The 13,448-nt window shown below is 40.5% G+C and overlaps 1 protein-coding gene across 1 annotated transcript in view; it reads left to right on the top strand.

Annotated features, from left to right (window-relative positions):
* Window positions 1-1,639: 1,639 nt before the first annotated feature.
* LOC100754918 (zinc finger protein 431-like) overlaps window positions 1,640-13,448 on the top strand; it is a 31,904-nt gene continuing 20,095 nt past the window's right edge. The window contains exon 1 of the mRNA XM_035451875.1: window positions 1,640-1,732. Within this exon, the coding sequence (XP_035307766.1) occupies window positions 1,706-1,732 (27 nt within the window). The 5' untranslated portion in view covers window positions 1,640-1,705. The remainder of the gene's footprint in view (window positions 1,733-13,448) is intronic.

Here is a 13,448-nt window from a genome sequence, read left to right as displayed (position 1 = left end):
TAACTCACAGAGATTCACCTGGCTCTGCTGGGATTAAAGGCATGTGCCACCACACCTGGGGAAAGAGAGAGTTTTCTTAAAGGTTTTGAAATTAAAGACCCATATTTAATGTGGATCATTTGAGGTGGGATCCACCTTTACCTGCTTGGTGGCAGTACATGCCTTTAATCCCAGCACTCAGGAGGCAGGGGCAGGTGGATCTCTGTGAGTTCGAGGCCAGCCTGGTCTACAGAGCAAGTTCCAGGATAGGCTCCAAAACAATACAGAGAAGCCCCGTCTCAAAAGACCAAAAAAAAAAAAAAAAAATCCACCTTTAGTCTTTATTGCACCTTCTGAGAGCCCCTGATATTTATAAATGATATCAAAGAAGGAAGCTCTCTCTCTTTCCCTGCTTTCCCTAATTCTGACTACCAAGTTCACTCCTTTACTAGCATTAGAGCCTACCTCTTTTGAATTTTGATGTATACTGAAGACCAGCTAAGACATCTAGCCTCATGGACTGAACAACTACTGTATTCTTCAAATTTTCATTGGTAGGCAGCCATTGTTGGACTACCTGGACCACTGCTTGTGAGACATTCTAATGAATCCACTTCCTACAAACATGGAGAGATTCATTCTATCAATCCTCTTCTGGTAGAGAACCTTGAATAATGCAGGTGTGTTATTTCATTCACCTGCCCACTGAGGAAGACGGCTAGCAACAGTGTTCATAGACATTCTTTCTAGCTCCATTACTAAGTATTCAACTTCCCATGAAGACAACTCTCTCTCTCTCTCTCTCTCTCTCTCTCTCTCTCTCTCTCTCTCTCTCTCTCTCTCTCTCTCTCTCTCTCTTTGGTTTTCTAGACAGGGTTTCTCTGTGGCTTTGGAGGCTGTCCTGGAACTAGCTCTTGTAGACCAGGCTGGTCTCAAACTCACAGAGATCCGCCTGCCTCTGCCTCCCGAGTGCTGGGATTAAAGGCGTGTGCCACCAACGCCCGGCCTAAGACAACTGTTTTTTTAGTATTCATTTGCCAAGAGTTTGTTCTGGATTTCAGGAAAAAAAAACTCCTACAGCAATGGAGCTATCTTCCAGCTGTCTGATGGGAGAAAGACCTATTATCTTCTTTGTGATCTGGTTCCTACTTTTCTTTCCTAGTTGCCTGAAGTCCTTGTGACAACCAGGTAAAAAGTACCTTCAGTTCATCTGACCTCAGCATAAAGCCACAAAACAAATATCTCCTTTTGCGTCTTTAAATCTCTCTTTAATTGTTAGTATTGTAGGTACCCTTCCACTTGTAGAACAGGGAATTACTCCACCCCACCTAGTAGAGTGGGCTGTGCAAGCTAGCTAGCCACATTGTGTCCAGGAGGAAGAAAAGGAAGTCCCTATGGAATGCAGGAAGATAACAGAGTCTGTTATTGGAGCCAGGGGCAAGGGTTGTTGAAAAGAATATCTTTGCAGTTCTAGAGAAGGCCCTTGGTGTGAAAGGCATGTTCAGGAACCATTGTGCTGTGCCTTTAACCACAGCATAACCCTATGGGAGGTGCTCTTGTCACTCAGGGGTCATTAGCCAATCAGGCCCTCCAGCCGACCCGCCACTCAGAAATGTCACAGGCCCCTTCCGGCTGCCAACTTCATGATTGGCTTTTAAGAGGAACTGGTACCAGCCTTTCGGTGTGCTGTGCTGCCATTGTGGCTACAGGGAGCTGAGCAGAGAAAATGAGCGAGCTGGGAAACCACAACAGGGTGAGCAAGGGGTTGCTGTTCCCGGATAGGGAGGAGGAGATGGTGAGGTGCCGCAGTCGGTGTGGTGTGTCTTACCCAGTTCTGGTTGGAAACCTGCAGCCAGATTTCCTGTGCTATGAGGTCCCATGTGCTCCTTGAAACTCCTTGGACCCAGGTGCAGGACTTTGAATAAATGTGCTCTGTGGGCTGACTCTGCTTAGAGCCCTGAGAGCAGGGAATTGTGTGTAGAAACATGTTCCTAGTCAACTTCAACATGCTTTTGTTGTTGTTGTTTCGAGACGGTTTCTCTCTGTTGCTTTGGAGGTTATTCTCAAACTAGCTCTGTAGACCAGACTGGCCTAAAACTCACAGAAATCCTCCCAAAACTCACAGAAATCCTCCCGCCTCTGCTTCCCCAGTGCAGGGATTAAAGGCGTGAGGCATCAACACTGGCGTTTTTGTTTTTGTTTTTGGAGGGGGTTTTTGAAACATGCTTTCTCTGTGTAGCTTTGGAGCTTGTCCTGGAACTCGCTCTGGAGACCCGGCTGGCTTGAAACACACAGAGATCCTCCTGCCTCTGCCTCTCGAGTGCTGGGATTAAAGGCATGAGCCGCCAACGTCCGGCTTTCAACATGATTTTGAACATGCTTTGGAAAGCACGTTTCCAAACTCAGAGAGACCTAATTTCTCCGGTATCTTCTAGACAGTCAGCACTTTGTATTTAACCTGTAAATTCCATTTATAGTCAGTTTTGTGCCGGTTGTAAAAAACATCTCATGTGCTGTTTATCACGCTAATACTATGCTGTGATGCAGAAGATTAGAATTGGTGATATAAAGGATAATGCTTAGGAGATAGTGAGTCTCACAAAGTAGAATTTAGCTGAGGGAGGTCTGCCTCTAAAACACCTCAAAGATAAATATATACTAACCGTTCCTGTTAGAGATTAGGATGCTAGGATACACCTTTGTTCACCAGGATTGTTCAGACATTTGACTCCAAACCATTACAAAGGAGCCACCCCTGATTTATAACCAGCCTCTTAGCTAAAACCTATATCAAAGAAAAGGCCTCTAACAAGCTGCTCAAGGAGGCATTACAGGGCCACAACCAAGTTTAGGGCCTGGTGAGCCATAGAGTTCCAGTTTCCTTGTTGAGAAAAACATAGTTCTGCAATATGATACCAGGTGACAACTATTTGAATATGAAAACACTATTGTTTAAGGACTTGTTTCAAGGCTTTTATTTAAGCTCTAAGGCAGGGAGGAGGAACATTCTTGGGAAAACTAGGAGCAGCCTGGCCTTGAGAGCTTTCCCTAAGGGCCTGATATTACAATGAAACAGAGCTCCTTCTTTAAAACCAGGAATAAGCTTGGGAGCAATGGGGTCTGGGGTCAGGGCCTTAGTGGAGGGGCTGCTTCAGGTCCTGAGAACCCTACTCTATCCACCATATGGAGCTATGGTTATCAGTCCTGATGCCACTGTGGGCTTACTTAGTAATGTGTTTGAGATACCCTGTGTTCCCTTTGTGTGACATTGTTTGATTAGCCTCCCTTTGAATTTATCCCATTGTAGCATAGTTTCTGCTGACTTCATAAAGAAGTCTCCCATGCACACACAAAACATACAAAATGTGGGGATAAACTTGTTTTCAAATGTTCTTGTGACTCCTAACATAATTAGAGCAAAACAATTTTCTTTATAGGTGTATAATACAAACTGTGCACTGTTTCTTTAAAAATCTGTTATCTTGTGTTTGTTTGGAAAAGTATTCATTTCCTCACTCTGGTGCAAACGTGTAGGCAATCATCACTCTAGGAAACAAACTGGTGTCTGAGTAATCCTGACAGCCATCCTTTTCTTTATCATAAGAGAATGAGATCCTTTTAGTTATCAAAACTATGGTCTACAAAGTTAAATATCAGAAAGCCTCAAGTGTGTGTCTCCACTTTTGGCCGAACAGGTCTTACCCACTCCATTTTCTATTCTTGGGAAAGGATGGAACTGGAGTGCACAGGATGAGTGGTGGCCTCATTCCAATGGTTTAATTTTCATTGGAATCTTCTTATTCTTGTTTAAGGGAGCATGATATATATTTGTAGGTATGTCTTTTTTTTTTTTTTTTGTCCTGTGTGGTCAGTGGTGCCATCTATGTTTTTATATTGTCATCTAAATTTATTGTTGTTTCTCTGGAAAATGATTGATCTTCACCATTTTTTTCTAGAAAATTTACTATAAGTTCCCTGACTTGTTGTTGTTGTTAGGAAGTGGGTGGAGAGACAGTTTTAATTTTCTCTTCCTGATCTTAGAGGCTTGCTTCTCCTCATTTCTTGATGTATCTGTGTTTTCCATGCTAACTTCATGTTTTGTTTTTTTCTGCATATGTGATTGATGTGGTTAATATATTCTTTTTGTAAATCTTCTCATATATTGTTGTCTCTGTCTTAATTAACTTCAGCTGCCAATATAATGTGGGCTAGAGTTGAGGGAACATCAACTGAGGCTTGCCTGGATCAGAATCAGGAGTTACTATGATTGAGTAATTGTCTTGATTGATGATTGATGTGGGAAGACCCTTTCCACTGTGGTTGCATAGCCTTAGCAAGTGGGCCTGAGATGGATAAGAGATCTTGCTGGTCACAAGACAGAGACCAAGCAAGAGAGAAAGCCAGTAAACAAAGTTTCCCTGTGGTTTTTGCCTTCAGTTTGTTGCATGAGTTTCTATCCTAAGCTCCCACAATTATAGATTGTGATCTAATAATATCAGTCAAATAAACTGAGATGCTTTTTTTTTCTTCTGGTTTTTCAAGACAGGGTTTCTTTGTGGCTTTGGAAGCTGTCCTGGAACTAGCTCTTGTAGACCAGACTGGTCTTGAACTCACAAAGATCTACCTGCCTCTGCCTCCCGAGTGCTGGGATTAAAGGGGTGTGCCACCAACAGCTGGCTTGAGATGCTTTTGAGTAGAGAATTTAATCACAGCAAGAAACAAGCGAGTAATATCAAAATATGGGACACCAAAAAGTGGTTTTGTTGCTGGGTAGAATGTGAGAATGTTCTTTTGGAGGGATGTGGAAGATATTAGGACATTAGATGGGAAAAGCCATCAAAAGCTTTTCACAGAGCTTAATCTACTGTTCTGTAGGACTAGGAATATGCCAGTGTTGAAAGACATGCAGACAATGAAGCTTGAGATCTTAGGATTTCAGTAGGGAATAGATTCTATGAAAAGTTCACCTAGAGGTTATTTACATATTATTTTGTTCCCTAATCATTCTTATTTTCTCTATCCCCTGAGAAATTGAGTAAGGCAGAATTACAAAGTAACCTTCTGATTTCTTGAACAAAGTATTGATTCTGTTGGGTGTTTATTAATGATGACTCATTCAGGTCCACAGAGGAAAAGAAACAAGTGGTACAGAAAGAAATGAAGAATATGTTTCATAGAGGAAAACAGCACTAGGTAGTTTCAAATGACAGTCCTGTGGTGAAGCAGAGGCAGGAAATTTCAAAAAGTTTAGCACCATTAAAGAGATGACCCTTCTCAGCATTTGAAACCTAGGAAGATACCCTTTATGGAAGGAATAGGCAAGTTCGTTCCTAATCTGAAAAAGCAACTTCATACAGATCCTCCTGCAACTCTGGTCTAAGTGTGGTAGGAGCCATGACAAATTAGAAGCCAAATTTGGGGGATGACCCATGTTGTACTGGTTCTGGAAACTTGAAAGATGAAAAATGTATAGGTCATAGATTCTTCTATGGTTTCATTGAACAATGTTACACCTGTGTATGTTTGGCGGAGTAGAAACCCAGTGAGAATACTGTGAAAGTTTGTCGCATTAAGCTGTGAAGAAGAAGCTAGTGTATTTTGGGATGATAGGATGTTGGGATACCCAAACTGTGAGACATCTGCCATGGAGAGCTGCATACAGGGAGTGGAAGTAACAAAAGATAGATATGTATGAAAAGTTTCAGGGATAGAGCTATTTAAGCCCTTTGAGAATGAAGCACCACCTGCCTGAGACGGAGCTCCAGGATTTGTTGTTTCCCCTGCCAAGCTTTAGTTTTGCTTGGTCCAATTCTCCCTCACTGTGTCCATGTTTCTTTCTTTCTTTTGTAAAAAAATTATTCATCTCTCCATACATACAATCCATCCGAACTGCAGTCTCCACTCTTCCCAGTCTTCTCCACTTTTCCCTTCTCTACCAGATCCACTCCCCCTCCATTTCCCTTCAGAATAGAGCACATATCCCAGATAGCAACAGAACCCTGCAGAACAATTTACAATAAGACTAGACACAACCCCTCATATCAAGGCTGGACATGGCAACCTAGTAGGAAGAACAGTGTTCCAAGAGAAGCCAAAAGAGTCAAAGATGCCCCCCCCCACACACACACTGTTAGGAATCACACAAAATCACCAATCTACACAACCATATGCAGAGGACCTGATGCAGACACCTGCCGGCTCTGTGATTATTGTTTCAGTCCCTGAGCCCCTATGAGCCCTGCTTACTTGATACTGTAGGCTGTATTCTTCTTTGTCCTTTACGGCTTTTTTATTATTTTTAATTACTCATATTTACATACCCACCCCCCTATTCTCTTGCCCTCCCCTCCTCCCATGTTTCCCACCTAACCCACCCCAGCCCATCCCCCAACTCCTCCAGAGATAGTGAGGCTCTCTACCAAGGACCTACAAAGTCTGTCATATTGTTTGGGGGAGGGTCTAGACCCTCCTTGATGTATCTGGGCTACAATAATATCCCTCCATAGGGAATGGGCTCCCAAAGTCCATTTGTGCTCTAGGGATAAAGACTGCCTCCACTGTCAGAGGAGCTATAAACTGTCTTGGGTTCCTAGCTGGTACCCACATTCAGAGGGTTTGGTTTGGTCCAATGCTGTTTTCCCAGCTTTATGACTAGGGTCTGCATTCTATCAGTAGGTCAGGTCCACTGTTTCTGCAGGTCTCACCATCCTCATCTTGGCTCCTTTGCTCAACCCTCCTTCCTCTCCACAACTGATTTCCAATGGTATGGTTCAGTGCTTAGCTATGGGGTGTCCTTCTCTGCCTCTAATAGCAACTAGATGAATACTCTCCTTCCTCTCCCTGCCCCGGAGCCCCAACTTGGTCAGGGGTTCTTGTCCCTATCCCTTTCCTCGAGGGACTATGCAATCTTCTCTTGGGGTCCTCCCATTTTCCTAGCTCCTCTGACAGTGTGGAATGTAGGCCAGTGATCCTTTGCTCTATGTCTAAAAATCAAAAATGAGTGAGTACATACCATGTTTGTCTTTTTGTGATTGGGTTACTTCACTGAGGATGGTTTCTTCTAGTTCCATCCATTTGCCTGCAAATTTCAAGATTCCATTGTTTTTTTCCACTGAGTAGTACTCCATTGTGTAAATATACCACATTTTCTCTATCCATTTTTCAGTTGAGGGGCATCTAGGTTGTTTCCAGGCTCTGGCTATTACTATGCCACTATTAAATAATGCCACTATGAACATGGTTGAACAGATGTCCTTATTGTATGAGTGTGCATTCTTTGGGTATATGCTCAAGAGAGAAATTGCTGGATCTTGAGGTAGACTGATTCCCATTTTCCTGAGAAACCGCCATACTGATTTCCAAAGTGGTTACAAGTTGGCACTCCCACCAGCAATGGAGGAGAGTTCCTCTTTCTCCACATCCTCTCCAGCATAGATTGTCATTGGTGTTATTGATTTTAGCCATTCTGATAGGAATAAGATGGTATCTCAGAGTGGTTTTGAGTTGCATTTCTCTGATGGCTAAGGATGTTGAGCACTTTCAGCCATTTTGAATTCCTCTGTTGAGAATTCTCTACTTAGTTCTACACTCCATCTTTTAATTGTATTGTTTGGTGTTTTGGTGACTAGCTTCTTGAGTTCATTATATATTTTGGTGATCAGCCCTCTGTCAGATGTAGGGTTGGTGAATATCTTTTCCCATTCTGTGGGCTGCTGTTTTGTCTTGCTGACTGTGTCCTTTGCTTTACAGAAGCTTCTCAGTTTCAGGAGGTCCCATTTATTAATTGTCAATCTTAATGTTTGAGCTACTGGTATTATGTTCAGAAAGTGGTCTCCTGTACCAGTTTGTTTGTTAAAGGGTGCCACCTACCTCCTCTTCTAGGAGGTTCAGTATGGCTGAATTTATGTTGAGGTCTTTGATCCATTTGGATTTAAGTTTAGTGCATGGCAATAGATATGGATCAATCTGCATTCTTCTACATGTCCGAATCCAGTTGTGCCAGCACCATTTGTTGAAATACATCAAAAATGTTTAGTGCATAGCTATTGACAAATTCAAAGAAAATACTCCGTATCTCTCCTATCTTGGTGAGTCCAAAAGATTGTACCAAATTCACTGTCTATCCTAACATGCTTGACCAACCCCAAACTACCTTTTGGTGTCTCTCAACTCTGTACACTTTACAGCTTTTTAGTGGATTTCTTTTCTGAATCTGGTAACAAGGAAAACTATAAATATAAGTCTTCAACTCCATCAGAGACTGGAGAAGGAAATAATATTACCTGATAAAAAGGAAGTACAAGCAAGTGACTTACAAAAAAAGTGAGAAATGATAGAAACAGCTGGCTGTCTGGACAGTCACCCAAGCTTCCTCTACAATGTTGTGGCATCATCTTTGGCCTATGGGCCTAGCATATCTGACAGACTTCTGTGAATCAGAATATTCTGGAGGGCTGTCCTGTCTTGTCTTGGCAAAGTTTAGCAGTCCTTTTGTGTCCAATTTGGACAGCATAATGTCAGCAATCAAGACAAGGTTACTTTCTTGCCCAGTCGCTTACTTTTGCCACAAATAAACTCCATGTGGAGTGTCTTCAATGTCCATCTTCTCTAATATGGCAAGTTTGATTATAATAGGTGACTAATTACTAACCTTCATCTCTTATTGTTCTAACTAGTTGTTAATAACTTTAAATGGCTGAAAATTTGCTAAAGGAATTTCATAGGTATAATACCTTAAGCAAGATTAGAAATATATATAGAATATGGTCTAACAAAAAACAATATCTACTTTGTATGTTTATGAAAATAAATCCAGGTCAATGTAAAATATTTACAGATAGTAGGTTGCTTTTATTTGGTTTCAACATAGATTTAATAACTTACTTTTCTATCCTATTTCTATTCCTCTCTTATTTCTTTTCAGAGTATATACAGTAATCCACCCTTATATCTCAGTCATACACACACACACACACACACACACACACACACACCTTCCTTTTTTCAAAACAAAAACCCCAAATCTAATCTCATTTTTTCAGCTTTCCTGACCATTACTAGTAACCACTTGTAACCAATCCCCTTAAACAATAACAAAAAACCATAACCAATTGAATGACCAAAAACCACCCACCACACCTCTTTGGAATATGCACATATTTTTTAAAATGCTTCCTGCTGTCTGGACAGCAGGCAATAGATATGGATCAATCTGCATTCTTCTACATGTCCGAATCCAGTTGCAAATTTAAGGGAATCCTGAAAAGAAAAATTTGGGTTAATTATCAACTCCTGTGAGAGGTAGATATATCATTTATTATCCACTCTCTTCATAATGAGAAAGTGCAGGACTTTTCTCAAGTCCTGGCTAGAGTAGTCTGTGAGGCTGGATCATCTCAGCTAGCCACCACAAAATTGTCTTGAGAAGTTTAGTCCAAACACCTTTAGGTGATGTTTTTCAGCTTAGTGGTGTTACCATGGTCCTGGTGGAATTGTCATTGTGGGGCTGTGCCATTCTTTTAGAGAATCAAAGGTCACTGTTAGGCGTGGTCACGGTTCAGTGTAAAAAACTTAAGTATTAAACATCAAATGCAGCAGATGCCAAAGGATAAGTATTTGTTATGTATGTTGAGAGTACAGAAACTTAATTCTAAGTTACCCAATAGAGACGCAAACCTAAAATCATGTACAGGAAGCTAGATGAAGGCTTTTTCTTCAATTAGTACTCTATATGACCATTACTATCATGAGAAAAACATAAATACATATATATCTTGACAAATTTTGAAATTATGTATATAGTGCAAGAACATCTTTTAAATATTTAAATATCTTATAAATTTTGAAATAATATTTATATAGTACAAGAACATCTTTTAAATATTCAAAAACAAATGATTATGAGATTAGTGGCAAGATGATAGTCCTTTATTTTTGGTTTTCTTCTGTACTGTGTCTGGTGGCTCTTCTGACAGGAGACTGAGATTTTGGACTTTAACAAGCATGCTTGGGTTTAGAGAAGGAGAGAGCCACACTCCCAACTCTAAAGCCAGCTTGAAGTTTTAATTGGATTGGGACTACAGAAAGACTATTGCATTATATGTCTGTAGGAAAAAGAAGAAATAAACATTTGGGAAAATTTATGAAATTTTATCCTGTTGGAGTTGTGGTATACTATAGATCAATTTGCTCATTTTCTTGTGACAGCTTTTTTTCTGGATGATTTGTCCTTTTCTTCTGAGGTCTCACTTGTGCAGTGGTCTCCAGATTTCCTACCTTGATGTCTTCATTCTCATAAAAGGCGAAAAACAAAACCCTCCCCCAACCCCAATTTTGAGGAGGTTCCTTAAAGGCAAGTTATGTCTAACATGAATGGAAAGCATTTGTTAGTTTTAAAGTTAGTTTAGATTGAACGGCCAATCTGTTTAATGAACAATCTCCTCTTTTAATCAAGATGTGTCTCTTGTTCAAATCTAATCTTCATCAGTGGTGATGGTATGCATAGTTTTCTTCTCCCATGAAAACAAAACCAAAGCCCCTTTCCAAAGTCAACACATATCCTGGTTTCCATTCTAAGGTCAACACATCTTTAAAGAACACAGCCTAATTTAATTCCATAGTTTTTTTTTTTTTTTTTCTAGTATCCAATGTCTCTCTGCAGGTGTTGTTTCTTTCTCCTTAGTATTTAGAACATTCGAAGTTTTTACACTACACATTCATTTCTGGAGTCTTTATTACCACTTTCGGTTTATTTAGCATATCCTTTTGAGTTCAATTTGATCTTTTTATAACTGCTTACCCTGTAGGATTTGTGTGGTATACCTGTAATATGCTGTATATTGTATTAAGCAAAAAAACTGTTCCATTTTAGTACAGACATATGCTGGACATTGTCCATGTTAAGTTTTACAAGTATTTCCATGATGGCCATGACTTCTAACAAATGCGTGATTACAGAATCAGCCTTTTCAGAACTCAAAGCAGTAACCCATTGAAAACCTGAATAGATATCAATGGTGTGATGTACATATTTTAATTTTCCAAATTCTACAAAATGAAATACACCCATCTGCCAGATTTTATTCCTTTGAGTACCCTTTGGATTACTTCCTGCAGGTAGTGAAGTTTGGTTGTATAAAGAATGAGTAGGACATTTCCTTATAATTTCCTTGGCTTGTTTCCAAGTGATGAGAAAAAAATCTTTATTTAAACCTTTGCTATTGAAATGATATTTTTAATGAAATTCTGAGGCTTCCAGCACATTTCCTATCAATACTTGGTCAATTTCATCATTACCTTGAGCTAGATGGCCTGGCAGACTCCTATGGGATCGGATTATGATATATACATATATGGTAACTATTCCTGATTATCTCTTATAACTGAATAAATAATAAATTCAACTCTGTATCATCTGACCTAAATTCAGCAGTTTCAATATACAAAACAACTCTTTCTGTATATTACAAATGAGTAACTATGTTGAGAGGTTCTGTAAAATCCATTAGTACCGTGGGAATAGCAAATAATTCCGACTTTTGCACAGAACCAGAAGGGCTTGAGCCACTTTAAGTTTTCTGATTTATAATCTGCCTTTCCTGATTTATTTGCATCAGTTTAGAATGTAGGAGCTCCAGATACTGGTATTCCCCATACAATGTGAGGTAGGATCCAGTTAGTTATCTTTATAAATTGAATTCTCTTCCTTTGGGGGTATTTGTTGTTAATCTCTCCCCAAAAAATACTGCAGTCACTTTGCCAAGGTTTATTTTCTGCCCATAAATTGTCAGTTTCATCATTAGTAAAAAGTATTATCATTTCTGCTGGGTCAACTCCTTCTAATTGTTGAGGTCACAATATTTCTTTTAGAATGAACTCAGAGACCTTTTCCACATAAGTTTTTAATGTTTTCCTCTGTTTATGTGGTAAAAAGATCCATTCTAAGATATGTTCTCTCTGCATTAGTACTACTGTAGCACTATGCTATTGTGGGTCACAAATAGGAAGTGTCCCCTAGCCAACTTTGACAGTCATTAAGAGTCAGCAATCAATCTTTCCTAATTTGCATCTTTTAGAGTCTAATTGTCTGTAGACCTATTTTACTTTTTTTACTTTAATTAGAAAGAAAATTATTTTACATGTCAATCCCAGTCCCTTTCCCTCCCCTCCTCCCCTGCCCCCACAACTAACACTCTACCTCCACAACTAACACTCTACCTATCCCATACCCTTTCTGCTCCCCAGGGAGGGTAAGGCCTTCCATAGGGGATCTTCAAAGTCTATTATATGCTTTTGGATAGGGCCTAGGCCCACCCCCTTGTGTCTAGGCTCAGGGAGTATCCCTCTATGTGGGATGGGCTCCCAGAGTCCGTTCATATGCTAGGGATAAGTACTGATCCACTACAAGGGACCCCATAGATTTCCAAGGTCTCCTCACTGACACCAACATTCAGGGCTGGATCAGTCCCATGCTGGTTTCCCAGCTATCAGTCTGGGGACCAAGAGCTCTCCCTTGTTCAGGTCAGCTGTTTCTGTGGATTTCACCAGCCTGGTCTGGACCCCTTTGTTCATCAGTCCTCCTTTGCAACTGGATTTCAGTTTAGTTCAAGGTTTGCCTGTGGGTGTCTGCTTCTACTTCCAGCTGCTGGATGAAGGCTATACTAGTATGAAGGCATATGAACTAGTCATCAATCTCATTATCAGAAGAGGGCATTTAAGGTAGCCTCTCCTCTGTTGCTTAGATTGTTAGTTGGAGTCTTCTTTGTAGATCTCCAGACATTTCCCTAGTGCCTGATTTCTCTTTAAACCTATAATGTCTCCCTCTATTATAGTATCTCTTATCTTGCTCACTTCTGTTCTTCCCCCAACTCAACCTCCCTGCCCCATCATGTCTTTCTCACCCCGCTTCATCTCCCCTTCTCATTGTCCTAGTTCCCTCTCCCTCCCCCCATGCTCCCAATTTGCTCAGGAGTTCTTGTCCCTTTCCCCTTCTCCAAGGGACCATGTTTACTAGCTTCTCTGGTGGTGTGGATTGTCGGCTGGTAATCCTCCATTCTATGTCTTAAATACATATATGAGTGAGTACATACCATGTTTGTCTTTTTCTGACTGGGTTACTTTGCTCAGAATGGTTTCTTCTGGTTCCATCTATTTGCCTGCAAATTTCAAGATTCCATTGTTTTTTTCCACTGAGTAGTACTCCATTGTGTAAATGTACCACATTTTCTCTATCCATTCTTCAGTTGAGGGGCATCTAGGCTGCTTCCAGTTTCTGGCTATTACAAATAATGCTGCTATGAACATCATTGAACAGATGTCCTCGTTGTATGAATGTGCTTCTTTTGGGTATATGCCTAAGATTGGAATTGCTGGAACTTGTGGTAGACTGATTCCCATTTTTCTGAGGAATCGCCATACTGATTTCCAAAGTAGCTTTACGAGTTGACACTCCCACCAGCAGTGGAGGAGTG

Source organism: Cricetulus griseus (genome assembly GCF_003668045.3).
Source record: "Cricetulus griseus strain 17A/GY chromosome 1 unlocalized genomic scaffold, alternate assembly CriGri-PICRH-1.0 chr1_0, whole genome shotgun sequence".
NCBI classification, from domain to species: Eukaryota; Metazoa; Chordata; class Mammalia; order Rodentia; family Cricetidae; genus Cricetulus; species Cricetulus griseus.
The sequence above is the reverse complement of the archived record's forward strand: the minus strand, read 5'-3'. Positions and strand labels throughout refer to the sequence as shown.